Genomic DNA, 15,788 nt, shown 5'->3' with positions numbered 1-15,788 from the left:
TGACATTATTAACTATAGCATTTCAAGAATTCACAATTAACATTTTGGTACCTTTGTCCCTCTAATTTCTGAGCAGTAGTTTGAACAATGATCTCCTTGTCAACTTTCAAAGGATATGAAAAAAAAAATTAGTAGAGTAGTCAAGATGGCATTCTGCCATTTCTCTTGAAGGGTCATAGCTAATTACAGGATTCAGGAAGCAACGTAACACTTCCAGAGAAACTAAAATTAACACATATGTACATTTACATTTCTGCCAAAATTGTTGACATCAGTAGCCACCACAGACCATTTTTACTGCATTTACACTGTGGATTTAAGGAAGTTCTTGTAGAAATGGTTTTTGACAACATTTTGTTAGTTGAGTCTGCAAACCTGCATTTTACCATGATTGTGCTGGAATTCCAAGCAATGAAGCAAGAGAACAGCGATGACTTATTTTTTCTGGAACATCACCAAACAGAAGAATGCCACGCAACGGCTCAGAAAGCCCACAAGGATGAGCTTTACCAAGCAAGGATACCAGTCACCAAGATCATAGTGCCTTGTCTTTAGTAAACCACATCGTGAGATCAACCACACACCAGAGTACCTGGAAGCAAAATAAATAATAATAAAAAAGAATAGGAACTTGACGCATGAACAACTTCTTTAACATTGTCCAGACTCAGCTTTAAGAACATTTTTAATGCCAGAGACCAGATGCATTTGATTCTGAATGCCAGATGGTTGATGACAAGCTAAGTGTAAGCCTAGCAGGAATTTATCATGCCAGGCAAGACAACTCTAAAGCATTAAAGAAATAAACCATTTCGACATATTGGATACAAAGAGAGAGAGAATGCACCGAACCTTCTAGCTGTTGCAAGCAAAAATGCTTCCAAAGCCCACTTAGGATAGCAATAATTTCCTATCTGTACGATAAGTGGGTCACCGTCCTGGTTTGCAACGAGAGTCAAAACAACTGGTACCAACACCGACCACTGGACAGACAAAATTAATTTGTAAGTATAGAATCACAGTAAAGAGTTCACATTATATAACCATTTAAGTTCAAAAACCCACCAGTTGGGCTGGACCAGGTTCAAAGTAGATGGCCAAAGCATAAGCTATTCCCGTAACGCAGTATGTGAGACAAAGCAAGACGAGGTAATTATCCCAAATGGTGGATCTTGGATTATTGAAGAAATAGAACATTGATAGATAAACAGCAGGCTTTACAATTGTATTGAAATGGTCAAGCGTATCCTTGGCCATAAAGTAAGCCAAGCTGCTCATGCCGGATGCACTCTCTCTCCAATAGTATACTTTGTCTAGAGCAAATGACCTCAATGCTGCAATCTTGCCGAGGAGAGCTGGAAGTCAAGAATAAACATTATGTTAGATCAGAACAAGATTTTAGCACATAAGAAAATTGCTAGTTTCAGGATTGCCAGTTAAAAACTTTTCATAATGAATGGGGTAACATCAAGCGAAAGGAACTTATATACACAGCTGTTCCAAAGTTTTAACTTACAAACTGCAATGACTGTATAAAGGTAACCCTGTGCTCCAAAGCTTTCATCGCTCACTTTAGCAAGTGTTCCTAAACAGATCCCAGCAAGTAATAGTATAAGATAATCGACTGACTGTATCCTCGCTTCCCGCAGTCGCTGCTTGCCGAGTCTGACTAATATACAGTACTAAATTGTTAGTGGATGCCATTCATGGAATATCACAAACTTGAAATATTCATAAAGTAAAGAACATACTGTGCACATATTTTCCTCATAAACTATGACTAAATACCTCAAATCTGCTTGTCAGGCTCTTGGGCAAGTTAGCAACTATATAAATATATGTATAGTCATAACTATGGGAAAGCAAAATGGACAGATTCAAAATATTCTAACACAGGAACTGAAGAACGAACAAAACAAATAACTTGCTAGCACATATCAATGAATAAATAAAAAGTATAGTATTGGAAATGAAAGGAGCCAGTCGTACCTTCCAAGGAAATATCTATATTGGAGGAGGTAACCAGCTGTTTTTCGGTTCGACAAGTCCTTAGACGCCAAAAGTCTGTGCTGTATATGGTCCTTCTTCTGTTCAACATTGGATTTGACATCCGACCACAGCTCTCCTGCAAAAGATTGTTCAGGACCAACAGCTGCCAAGCTTCCTCCATGAGCTGAATTATCACCAGCCGAAGAAGCTGCTGATCCCGAGGAACCTAGCATGTCTGTTGGTACTTGGTAACCATTATGAAGCATCCATTTAAGAGGAAGATCTTTATAACTTACTCCTATACTTGCTGGAAGTTTATAAATTCCCTCTAAAATATCAATGAAGTGATCTGGAGGATTAACACGATCTGGGATGTTGATTCCAATTCCTGAAAAGTACTCTTCAACTTTTGACACTGGCCCATGGTACGCTGTAAGGCCACCCTTGGCTAGAAGTATAAAATCGTCAAACATCCTAAACAAAGAATAGCTGAAACAAGAGATTTTCTGTCATTTACTGCAAGGAGAGTATAACTTTGGCTAACACAATTAATCTAATAAATCAAGGACAGCGATCAGAAATTAACAAACAGCTATCTTTTACTAAATCTAGCTAAATATAATTTATTCTATTTCTTCTGCAAACAAAAAGCGACAAGGATTTTATATGTGAATGTGAAATTAAGGGATGAATTTGTGAGGAAATCTAGCTATAGATATGTTATTCTCTTAATTCTAGCTGTCTAGAAACAGGACTGATAAAGAAGTCCTTAAAATGAGACCCAAAATCAGAATGTTCTTCCATAATGTAGGAACAGATTACAAATTCCTTTTGGTAAGACTGCTGGAAACCTCTTCCCTACCATGCTTCAGGGTTCCGGAGCAAATATTTCGGTTGTTATATGGGAGGACATTCCAATATATAGTACAAATAGCATTTTGATTAGAAGACCGAAGAGAAGAAACTATGATTGCAAAGAATACCTTGGTTGATGAACCACCATGCATATATTCACTCCTTCAAGAGCTTCACGTCGAAGTGCTCTAAGCAATAACTGAGATGACGAGCTATCCAGACCAGAAGTTGGCTCATCCAAAATTAACAAAGAAGGTTCTATAACCATTTCAAGCCCAACATTTACTCGCTTCCTCTGACCCCCAGAGATGCCTCGCTTCTCCACTGTCCCCACAAGAGAATCTCTCACCTGTTGCAATCCTAGGGACTCTATGACTCTTTCAACAACTAAAACCTTTTCTGGTTTTGCCAAATCAGCAGCCAATCTGGAAGAACGATTCAACATTGACGAGCAGATAAGAACTAATGTGAAGCTATTGGTGGAAAACTAGAAAGGTAACTGCAACAAAAAGAAACAAGAAGCAAGAACTCTGTTCCAGATAATAAGAGCTACTTAGTTTTTTGTTTCCTAATATTTTTTCAAATACTGTGAAGTGTATAGATTTCAGACACTTGAAATGGATACTTTCTAAAAATGCATTGCAAAACATGGTGTTAACGAGTATCTGAGCGTTTCTTTTAAAATAACCGCAAGTATCATGCAGAAATCCAATAATTAGAACAAAGAAAGAATAACTTTTGGAAACACCAAATTACTGGACTCCATAACCTCTGAAATAGCAGACCCATGATATGAAGAAACATGCAAAAAGACAGAATTGAACTTTTGTAACTCGCAAACATATTTTTCAGAACATAAGGACAACAAAATCAAATTCTAAATAAACTATTCATATAAGTCAAAGATTCACAATTCAGCTTGAAATCGAGGACCGCTTTACGTTTAGAGTATATGGCTTTTTGGAAGATATTAAGTCAGCAATAACTAATTAAGCTTTAGGTAAATAGTAAAAAAGCTATTGTGGCATACCTGCACCGAGCACTAAACCAAAGATTCTCCTCCACTGTCAAATTTCCATGCACTATATCATCTTGAGGAACATAGCCAATAACTTTCTTGTATGACTGAATAGAGTCAGACTTTCCATTTATGAGAATCGAACCAGTTGTAGTACACCCTGCTGCAGCTTTTCCAGTCAATGCAGATAGAAATGTTGTCTTTCCAGCACCAGATGGACCCATAACAGCAGAAACACGGCCAGGTGATAATGTCCCTGTTACACACCTCAACAGATGCTTGTTTTTCCCCTTCAAAGTAAGTGTCAAATCTTTAAAGTGAACCTCAATAGGAGGCCTGGGCCTTATCTGAAACTCACTTGCCATGTTGATTACTCCAGAAAACGTCATATCTTTGTTCTGCTCCTGCATAGCTTTTTCTTTCTCGATTTGTCCATATGCATATCTAAAAATTTGAGTCCTTGAATGTAATTGTTTACCCTTGTCCTTTTTGAACTTTTTATCCCCAGTTTCAATGTTGGAACCTTCACTATCAGGCTGGCTCTCTTCAGATTCATTGATCATCTTGTTGAGGTTGTGTTGCTTCTTTGCTTTTGCCTGAGACATACCTGGGGGCAAGGGCAAGCCAGAATCTTTACCAGGTCCAGTTTGATCACTATCCTTCTGCATGTCCTGCCTTGTTGACTTTCTACGGGAGAATGTCTTCGACAATTGAGACCCCATGCTAGCAAGGTTAGATTTCCATTTGTTTTGTGCCTGAGCACTTTCCCTTGCACTTCTTGCACCGGCTTCTCTTGACTTGGCTTGTTTTCGTTCTCTACTGCTCAGAACTTGGTCAGAACAGTTGTATATAATAAGAAGTACAAGCATGATTGCACCCTATTGAAAATGAAAAAACCAGTTGAGAAACTTACGTGTAAAATCTGAATCTTACGTCTGTATAAATAACAAATATGTGCATCTTTAATTGTAGCAAAATGCTTGAACAGAAAATCATATGCATTAGAAATCCAATATCTCTACAGAATGAAAATGTATGCAAATCTAAGGATACAGCATTTTTTTTAGATAAAAGGAGAATCTGTAAGATAATTACTTAAGAGAACGTTTCAAAGTTCCATAAACACAAAACTTTCAAATTACAGAATAGACATCCATTGCATATTACCAGGCCCAAACAACTCTATACTCACATGGTTCAGTTAATTTAGTCTGAATGTCAGTAATATAATGAAATATGTACTAAATTTTGTATTCATAGTTGGTGACTAGGAGATCAAGGACAAGTCCTCTGATAAATCACCAAGAAACTAAAAGGTCAAACATTGATTCTGTTGAAAGTCAAGGTCTTAGAGTACATCTAGGTAATAGTGTTGAATATTCATTCAAATTATGTGATAGTTAGAAACCTCAGTATTAGGTAACTTTCCCTAATTCATTTAGCCTAACTTACCTTACTTCTGGTAGCCTAAACTCCTATATGAGGAGCACTCTAGTATATACTCTATAACTCCTATATAAGGAGCACTCAAGAGCAAAATTTTCATAAGCATAACAATTAAATGGATAGTCCCTGTTAGAAACCTTAAGAATGAAATAATGACTTACAAAAAACATGAGACCATAAAAAGTGATATTTTGGTTTGCTGTCTGACGTTCACAAGTTGCAAATCTATAGCAGCCTGCGTGTGAATAATAATTGTTATGCATTTTTTTTATCATTTGGCATGTTCAAGTAACAAAATATCACATGCAAAGATTCTTACTTAATATACATCCATTTTGTCAACAGTATATGCAGCAGCAAAAACATGTAGTATTGTCTTGAAGTTAAAATAATATATGTTTCAAAGCAAGTCAACAAGATAATAGTCTCACTCCACAACAGCTCAAGCAACTCAAATAAACCATCCTATCAGAAGAAAGAAATTTGAAGCAAGTTGTTACAGTGCGCAAAACAGATCAATTTTTTTTTCACATCCTGACATTTCCTGGATCTTTCCAGCCATTATTATCTAAGTTGCGCGGACTCTTTATTTTTGCTGCTGCACTTGTGTCGACACGAGACGGGTGCGGGTACGTGTGGGATTCGGTCAACCCACATCGGATACTTTGACCAAGAGTCCATGGACAACCCACATCAGACACATCAGACGGGTGCGGGATACTTGTGGGATTTGGTCGACCATCATCAAATACTTTGACCAAGATACTTTTCCTCTTGGTCAATATTTGTTGCGTCATGTTTCAAGCTAAAGATTCATGTTTCAAGTCAAACAGATGCTAAATATTCAAGTGGTTGTAATCCGACTTATGGTAGACAGTAGCAATGATCTATAAGTAGAGTTGGTGGAAGGTCTTGAATGACTTTCTTTTTCTTTTCTGAGGGAAAGAATATCTTTATCTTTATAACTATATTACTATATTTTTTTATAATATTGAATATTTTTAGCCGAATCCCCGCACCCCTATCCATACTCGAATTTTTATCCCCGAATCTTAAAATTTAGATTTTGCCGAATCCGACTCACGGATTCGCATCCGTCTCGGACACCCGAGTCCGAGCAACTTAGATTATTATTATATCTTCAATTTATTTGATCTTATTGCAATGGTAGACAACAGATTAAGGAAAGACAATTATTGAGATGACAACATGCCTAATTTGTAATTGAGTATCCAAGAATTCCTCTAACTTTATTTCAGTTGGAGCTAACAAGCTGCATACTACTCAACAATATTGGATGTTTTTGTTCTTTTTTAAAAAAAAATCAGAAATATGTTGTGAAATGAGACAACAAACGGGAAGAGATTTTCACCGGTACTATATGTCTAGAAGCATCAAACTTGATTCATTTTCTGACATTCATATATAAATAAGCAACCAAAAAGATAAGAAAAAACTCTATAATTAAATTACAGCTGACTGTTATTCAAGAGATAGACTTACTTGTTTGTTCTGTTGAACCAGCTCTGCAGTAATGTCTGAAAAACACATAAATTAGTTGTAGGTGAGTAAATGGGATTAGCATGAGATTATGATTATGAGCAAAAAGATGCACAAAATGCAACAGAACACATCCTGCATTCCGCTGCCTAAACTTGCAGGAGAAGCAAATGAGCTATTTTTTTGGGAGAAAAATAAATACCCTTTATTGCAAGGAATCTTCTGGACAGTTGTTGGACAGTAAAATCCTGCTGAACAAAAAAGTTCAGTAGCACTCATAAAATCAGCCCACGTTTCTGCTCCACCACAAGTATGATTGGGCTTATCAAAGGGAAGTTGATAGCGGTAGCTGCATATTTTTAGGCAGTAATATCAGGCCAAAAAAGTGAATGTATGTTTGTCTAGGTAAAAAGAATAATAATAATAATGACAACTCCAGCAGGAAATACGAAACTTACGGATCACATATACCAGTGGTCGTGTTGAGTTTTGCAAGAGGGCAATAAGCACCCATCGGGCAGGCTTCAAGGGAAGAAAAGGAAAACCAAAAAAAGACAAATCAACAAGAGGGAAAGAAGTATAACGATCAAAAGGTATACTAAATTTCAGAGATTCTAATTAATTGTTAGAGCAAACAAATGCAGAAAGCAGCTCAAGATGAAAATTAAATATATTTATATATGGGCTTGTCTTTTAAGCAATACTAGGTTGTGGTTTGCTATCAACTGCTTCGAGCTAAATAATTGGAAAACCAAACCAAACAAACAAACGAATAAAAGGTAAAGAAAGAGAATAATCAGAAAGGTCTAACAAAAATCACAGCTTGCTGTTGGACCTTAGAGACAGCAAATGAACCCAAGCAGCTCAAGAAAAAACAATCAAATTTTTTGAGCTATTCTAAAATTTTGTTTGCTTATCAACTGATTTGAGACAAATAATTATTCCAGATAACAAACAAGTTTTCAACAACTGTAAGCTTGTCAGTCATTGTTAACTTCCAGAATCCAGATACTTACGTATCATGCAGGTTAGACCATGTGGACAGAAGAAGCCTTCACAACAAGATTGACAATCTAGAGTTCTAGATGGGATTTCCTTCTCATTTTCAAAGTCAACTTTCGTGTCTTTTCCAGCACTACAAGCCCATCCTGGCTCACATCCAGAAATCCATGATGATAGATTACAGTTCTTGTTTGGTTTCAGGTAATTGGAACTTCTTGCAGCGTCACTTTCATCCGTAGCTTCCAGTAAACTAGTAGAGTAGAACTTTATTTCTGATGCCGTACACAAGCGCTGCTGAACATCCCCTATCAGGCCACCAAAGACATTGTGAATATAAAGACAGAAAGACTAGAAGGGAGCTTTTATACAACTAACAGCTCTATTGCATCGAAGAAATTGATGATTAGTCACGAAAAAGTAAATCTATTATTCAAATTACGTAAAAAGAAAAGGCATATTATCTACGTACTTGGTCAATCAGAGACAATAATTCTATATAGTAACATCATTCTGCAAGATTTTAAAGGTAATACAGATAGAGAAGCGGATTTCCAAGTAGAAAAGATAAGTGTCTCAGAGAACTATATCCAGCACGTCATACCTTTTGTCTGTTTAAGACACCCTTGCAAAAAATCTGAGTTATCGGAGAAATTGAAAGCAGCATCCCACTCAGCGTCTCTGTAACATAATCACACGTTATCAACTGAGACCTAATTGTAACCGTCCATATATTTGAATCATCAAATCCAAACACCATCACAAAAATGAAACAAATTTTAGGAGAAGAAAAAAAATCCCATTCCCCTATACGACAAGATTATTGGTAGAATCACAACTGTCTTTACTCATTCGGTATGTTTTTCCTTGTTAATAACAGAGGAGCAGAAGAACCTCTTTGTGACACTACATATGAATCACAGCATTATTATTTCTGCTACTATCATAAAAAAAATAATCAATTTTCAGTATTGACAAAAAAATATATACTGAGAATTCATATAGCCGGCCACTACTAATGTACCAGGATTGGTGAGGGTTCGATTTCCCCTTCTTCCAATCCCCTAATGGATCCCAAATTATGCATCTACAAATAGTTACGTTCATTTATAAGGAAAAAAAAAAGATATAGTAATGACTTACACATTTTCGATACAAAAATCCAATTGTCCTTTCATATTTTTTGTCATAACGGTTGTCAAATTTTTGACGCGTGATGCGAGAACTCCCTTGACGAGCTGCATCCCCATGGAATTGTTGCTGGTAGTCTGCTGCCCAGCACCGAAATTCGCCATGAAAACCAAAATCACAAAGCAGAGAAAGATGGGATTCCATTGTTTTCGTCTGCACATTTTTCATCAAAATGACCATCAATTCAAATAATAATTTCTCTCTTCGATTAACCAAAATTGGAAAGTTTAGTTTGATAAAATGAAAAGTGGTTAAGTTTGGGGAAAGAAACGGCGGGGAGGTGATATAGGAAAGGGACAAACTGGACCAGTTCGAATTTTGCGGCTAACTGTTTTAAAATTCTCAATAATATATACGATTTGTTTCTCAACAAAATAAAAAATAAAAAATTATACTCTTTTTAATCAACTTTTACTACTTCAATTAGTGAAGTCGTAATCTTTCTTAATAAAAAGTTTAACAAAGAAATAAAAGGTAACTTAACGAAATATGGTTATAGTGAAAATGGTTAGATATCTTTGTTAAGAGGAGTAAAAATTAATACTAGTTCCGTGTAAATTATGTATCGTAATTTTAAAAAAATTATCTCAATTTATTTGTAATTGAAAGTGCAAAATAACATTAATAATTTTTCATCTTAATTCATATTTTTAAAAAGTAAATAAAAAAGGAAATCCTATGACTAATTTAAAACGAACAAATATATTTTAACCGTGGCCCTATATTGATTTTCTGTTTCCTCCACTTGTCTGCATGTGAATTCTGTCAACTTTTAATGCATTTTCAAATGCACTATTCATTTTCATAATTGATGCCCGTTCTTCACTAGAGTCGTTAGAAACCAAAGCAAAAATAATCGCACTATAACTTTATTTTATTTTGGTCTAGACATTATACATTTGGCTAATTGTATTAAAAAAAAAAAACTTTCGTATAATTAGTGTAACATCTGGTCAAATTAAAAAGTGGATTTATAGGGGCCCATTTAAGAAAAGTGGATTTGATTAGTTTTCAAAATGAAAAAATGATGGTTGATTAGATGAATGATTTTTTTACATGAAAGAGTTTGACAATCTCCTCCTAAGTTCTAGGGTATGAGTTAGGATTAATGCTTAATTTTATATGACATGAGACCAACATTCATGACCCAAAATTGGACATACAAATTAAAGGTGTTGTTCTCAAAGAAAGTGGATGTCCCTATGTTCTTTTCTTTTTTTATTTTTTTTCTCTTCATTTCTTTGCTTTTTTTTCAAAGAAAGTGGATGTCCCTATGTTCTTTTCTTTTTTTATTTTTTTCTCTTCATTTCTTTGCTTTTTTTTCTTTTCTTTTTTTCACGTGTTGTCCCCTCCCTCAATTATTATTTTTTATCTATAAATAAGGCAGCGCACAGAATGAAAAGAAACATAAGAAATTCTCTCTATCCTCTCAATTCTCTCATTCTCTTACTATCTCTTTTTCTTAATAAATTTCTAAGTTAATTTATTTTATAACACATTATAAGCACGAGCCTCCATCGCTTTGAGCTATATATTTAAGAAAGTAACAAAAGGAGTAAGAATTTTATTTTCTTAAAATGTCTAATATTTCTAAACTTGAATTTGTTGCTCTTGACATATATGAAAAATGTTACTCATCATGGGCACTAGATGCCGAAATACATCTAGAATCGATGTGTCTGACAAACATCATCAAAGATGACAATACGACATTTAGTCAAGACCGTGCTAAAACCATGATATTTCTCCGCCACCATCTTGACGAGCGATTAAAATTACAGTATCTTACATTAAAGGATTCTCTTAAATTGTGAAAGAATCTTAAACAAAGATATGACCACCTAAAGTTGGTCATCCTTCCACATGCACGTCATGATTGCCTAAATCTGAGATTAATGAATTTCAAAAATATAACTGAATATAATTCTGTCTTGTTTAGAATTATAGATCAGTTAAATTTATGTGGAGAAGAAATCACTGAGCAAGATAAAGTTGAAAAAACATACTCCACATTTCCACCCGCGAATATGCTCCTGCAGCAGCAATATCGCGGAAGGATTTTAAGAAATATTCTGAATTACTTTCTCACCTTTTGATTGCTTAACGTCACAATGAACTATTAATAAAAAATCATGATAGTCGGCTTGTTGGTTCTTTGTCACTCCCTGAAGTGAATCAGGCAAATTATAGCCAACGAGAAAGAGGTATTGCCCCAATCGTGGTCGTGTTTGTGGTCATGATCAAAGAAGAAATTATAATCATAATGCTCGACTGACATCGAAAAATGATCAGCAGTACAAAAAGAAGAGTGAAAAATCAGAAGTTTTATTAAAGAAAAATTCAGAAAGTATATGTCATAAATGTGGAGATATGGGACACTAGTTACAGACATGTCGGTCATCAAAACGTCTGGTTCAGCTATATCAGACATCCTTGAAGAGGGCAGAAAATAATCAGAGACAAACTTTATCTCTAACATATTGAGCCTATGTATCTGGATATAGCTGATTTCTATAATTTTCCAGAAAAAAATATGAATATTGATAAGCCTAATAATATTTAAATAATTTCTTTTTTATTTGTGTGTACTAAATGATATTTCTAGTCCATGTAAATAAGCAAAAGTTGTATAATGAGCCATGTATTAATTATAATATTTACCTTATTTCTTTTTGAAGAAAAAATATGAATATGCCTCAAATTTTATTTGAATCAATGATCAATCATGAGGATATTTGTGTAATTGATAGTGGAACAACTCATGCCATTTTTAAAGACGAGAAGTATTTTTTTCAACTTGCTAAGAAAAAAAGCAAATATTACTACAATTTCTAGTAATTCAAAATGATTGAAGGCTCCGGAAGAGCTACTATATTTCTGCCTAAGGGGACAAAAATTGTTATAGAAGATGCACTATTCTCTTCTAAATTCCCAAGAAACTTGTTAAGTTTTAAAGATATCCGCAGAAATGGATATCATGTTGAGACACTATATGAAATGAATACTGAATACCTTGGTATAACCAAAAGTATCTCAGGCCAAAAATATATTTTGAAAAAATTACCAATTTTGTCGTCTGGCCTATATTATATAAAAATTAGTGCAATTGAAGTACATATGATCGTAAACCAGAAGTTTACTGATCTAAATATATTTGTGCTATGGCATGATCGAATATGTCATCCTAGATCAATAATGATGAGACGAATCCTTGAAAATTCAATTGGACATCCGTTAAAGAACCAGAAGATTCTTACGAATGATGAATTTTCAGGTGCTGCTTGTTATCAAGACAAATTAATTGCTAGACCATCGACCCTGAAGGTTAGCATCGAATCTCCTGGCTTTTTAAAGCATATACATGGAGATATATGTGGAACTATTCATCCACCTAGTGGATTGTTTAAATATTTTATGGTCCTAATATATGCATCGTCTAGATGGTCTCATATGTGCCTCTTATCATCTCTCAACCTGGCGTTTGTGAATATGTTAGCACAAATAATAAGATTAATGGCACAATTTCTAGATTATCCAATTAAGGTCATTCTCCTTGATTGTAATGACCCTCAGGTCATTTTTGGAATTTTTGTAAAATGACCATTTTACCCCTCCCTTAAGATACCCCGAGTCATTTCTAATTGTTACCGGGGGTTGATTTTTAGAAAATCCTATGAAAAGTTAAGTCCTTGGAAATTATGAGTTTCATAAGCTTTAAGTGTTAAAAAGTGGTATTTGGGGTCAATTGAAGCTACGAGTCTCAGAATGGAATTCTGTCGATTTCAGCAGCTCCGAAATATCGAAATAGGCTTAGGAGACTTTACGGAATCAGTTTTGGAGCTGTAACGAAGATTTGAGGCCTTGAGTTGAGAATTTGAAAGAAACTTTAAGCCAAGGTTTGACTTTGGTCAACTTTTGGAGTTCCGATGTCGGAATGGAATTCCGACAACTCCCTTGGATTCAGGAGATGGTTTTTGGTCTAGAAGAAGTGTTGGTTGAATTTTTAGAGGTCCCGAATCCATTTTGGTATTTTAAAGGCCTAAGTTAGTTTAGTTGTGACTTTTTGAGTTTTGGGCTAACGAAATCTTGAATTCAAATTCTGATAGTTCCATCAGCTCTGGAATAACCAAATTAGGCTAGTAGCTCTGTTAGAATGACTATCGAGTCAATCGATACGAGTTTGAGGCTATTTGGCGCTTTTGACTTTGAAACTTAGCCTATAGTTGACTTTGGTCAACATTCTTGGAAAATGCGCTCGAATAAAAATTCTGACAGCGCGGTTAGTTCCAAAATGTTGATTTTGGTCTAGAACGACCCTTCGTTCGCTTTTTGAGGCTTCCGGACTAATATCGAGGCCCGTTGTGGAATATCACTTAAAATGATTCTTGGGTGTGGGACCCACTTTTTATTAAAATGATCTCGTATGGAAATTTTGAATGCGCCATTGAGTCCGGAATATCGAATTTAGTAGGGTAGCATATCTGGTTTATTTTTATCGGATTCCGAACGAATTCCGAGGGTCCATTCGGAGACTTTAAATAATGGAAAACCAGAAAAATCTGGTGCAATAGCGCAGATTTTGCACCAGATTTTCAGATTTTTCTCTCAACTTTGAACCCTCATTTCTTGAGTTCTAGAGCTCTAAATTGGGTGATTCAAAAGGCAAAATTGTGAGATTTTTCGTGGAGAACGCATTGGGGAGCTTAGAAACTGATTTGGAGCATTCGATTCAGGTAAAAATCGTGATATTATTTGCAGCAGTGTCCATTTCCGGAATGGATTTTTGAATAACTTTGACAAGTTATTTCTTGACCAATATAAATCCGATTTGGGTGATTCCAGAGGCTATCTTGCGTGGAAATTTAAGGAGAACATCGTGGAAGTTTCAGAATCTGTTTTTGGCACGTCGTTCGAGGTAATAAATTGATTTTTAGCTGCAGATTTAGTGATTTTCGGAATGAAATTTTATTGAATTTTGAAAGAGTGTATCTTTGTCAATATAACTCCGTTTTGAGTGATTCTTGAGGCTAGATTGTGGTTTTTTTCGCAAGGAACGTCATGGTATAATTTGTTTTGATTGACAGATTTTCGTTTTTGAGAAATCGGCGTGTAAAGAGGCTGTCTTATATCGTTTTCTTAGTTTAAAAATGTGGGAATTGATTTTTGATCGTCTTACGTAATTTTCCACTCCGAATTATGTTATAAATCTGATTTGTGTGCTTGGGGTGACGTTTAGAACCTGTTTTAGGGGTCAAATCCGGAATTTCGTATGTGGGTCCCACAATTCCCGTTTTCGACCCAAAAATTGGTCCATTTCCAAAAATTATGAAATTAGTGTCTAAACGACCGTATCGACGTTGTGGTTCTATTTTTGACAGTTTGGCAGCGTTCCGAGGTCGTTCGAAAGGGAAAAGCTCCAGCACAGTGATTTGAAGCTCGCGTGTTTAGCCTACAGGTAGGCTACGGTTTACCTTTCTTTAGATTGAGTTGGAATGTGTGAAAGCATGTTGAAATAGTTGGGATTTTGGTTGGGTAGTTTAATTGTATATCTCAGATGTTAGAAATCATGTTTTAGGCTTGTTATGGGGTTTTTCGGGTATTTAGAAGCAGATGTATCTTGTCGTTATTTGTTAGTATTATAAGGAGAGTTGAATGAGCATGTTGTTGATACTGTGGAGTATGTTGGCCTTAGTATAGGTGTTAGAAATTATGCTTTAGGCTTGTTATCAGATTTTTCAGGTATTTAGAAGCATGTGTATCTTATCGTTATTTGTTAGTATTATAAGGAGAGTTGAATGAGCATGTTGTTGATACTGTGGAGTATGTTGGCCTTAGTATAGGTGTTAGAAATCATGCTTTAGGCTTGTTATCAGGTTTTTCAGGTATTTAGAAGCATGTGTATCTTATCGTTATTTGTTAGTATTATAAGGAGAGTTGAATGAGCATGTTGTTGATACTGTGGAGTATGTTGGCCTTAGTTTAGGATGTAAACTTGCTTTATATGCCCGGCGTCGCTCCGGTGGACTTAGATCCCTGTAGAATGGTGTAGCGGGCTAGTGCCTAGTAGTTGGCCTTAGCTAGGCGATACCCTTGCTCTTAATAACACTCACACCCATAACTCAGTATAGTCATAACTTTTGAGATGCTTTGGCAATACTAGAATTCGTGATCGTTTGGCTTCGGCTCCGGTTCAAGTTTTGGCGGCATATCAGTTGACACATTGGGGAGGAAATTCTCGGTACTGTTGTTGATTAGTTGGAAAGGATATATTCGAAACCATGGGATAAATTATCTATGAGCATCCGGGTACCCAGTCCCGGCCTCCGTTCTGAATTATCGGGGAGCATCCGGGTACTCAGTCCTGGCCTCCGCCGACTTGCTAGTATGACGAGCATCCGGGTATCCAGTCCTGGCCTCGATCATACCGATGTATTACAGCGAGCATCCGGGTACACAGTCCCGGCCTCGACCGCACCGATGTATTACAGCGAGCATACGGGTATCCAATCCTGCACTTATGTATTATGGCAAGCATCCGGGTACCCAGTCCCGGCCTTGGTCACTTTGAATATTCGGGCGAGCATCTGGGTCCCAATCCCAGCCTCGACCCCTAAGTCACCATTAGATCGATTGACTCTTAGAGATTCTGGGTTTGGAAATGATATAATACTTCGGCTCCTAACATCACAGATTCTTGGTTCCTAACCTTGGTAGTTGTAGCTATTCTGTGTACTCGGCGGACTTATGGGGGTTCATCCGAGTTTTTATTTAACTTGCGCACGAGTGTCCC

The 15,788-nt window shown here is 36.0% G+C and overlaps 1 protein-coding gene across 1 annotated transcript; it reads right to left on the bottom strand.

The window, feature by feature from the left end:
* LOC129901741 (ABC transporter G family member 28-like) lies at positions 1-9,221 on the bottom strand. Its single transcript, XM_055976997.1, has 14 exons — positions 8,951-9,221; positions 8,412-8,488; positions 7,825-8,115; positions 7,267-7,330; positions 7,011-7,157; positions 6,812-6,846; positions 5,470-5,543; positions 3,875-4,740; positions 2,973-3,269; positions 1,990-2,478; positions 1,517-1,665; positions 1,066-1,355; positions 853-983; positions 1-592 (listed from the first exon to the last, which is right to left on the bottom strand). The coding sequence occupies exons 1-14, from the start codon at positions 9,157-9,159 to the stop codon at positions 436-438; spliced, it is 3,276 nt and encodes a 1,091-aa protein (XP_055832972.1). The 5' UTR covers positions 9,160-9,221; the 3' UTR covers positions 1-435.
* Between the last annotated feature and the right edge of the window lie 6,567 nt (positions 9,222-15,788).

This window comes from Solanum dulcamara, chromosome 8 (genome assembly GCF_947179165.1).
Source record: "Solanum dulcamara chromosome 8, daSolDulc1.2, whole genome shotgun sequence".
Classification (NCBI taxonomy): domain Eukaryota; kingdom Viridiplantae; phylum Streptophyta; class Magnoliopsida; order Solanales; family Solanaceae; genus Solanum; species Solanum dulcamara.
This window is presented reverse-complemented; position numbering and strand designations above follow the sequence as displayed.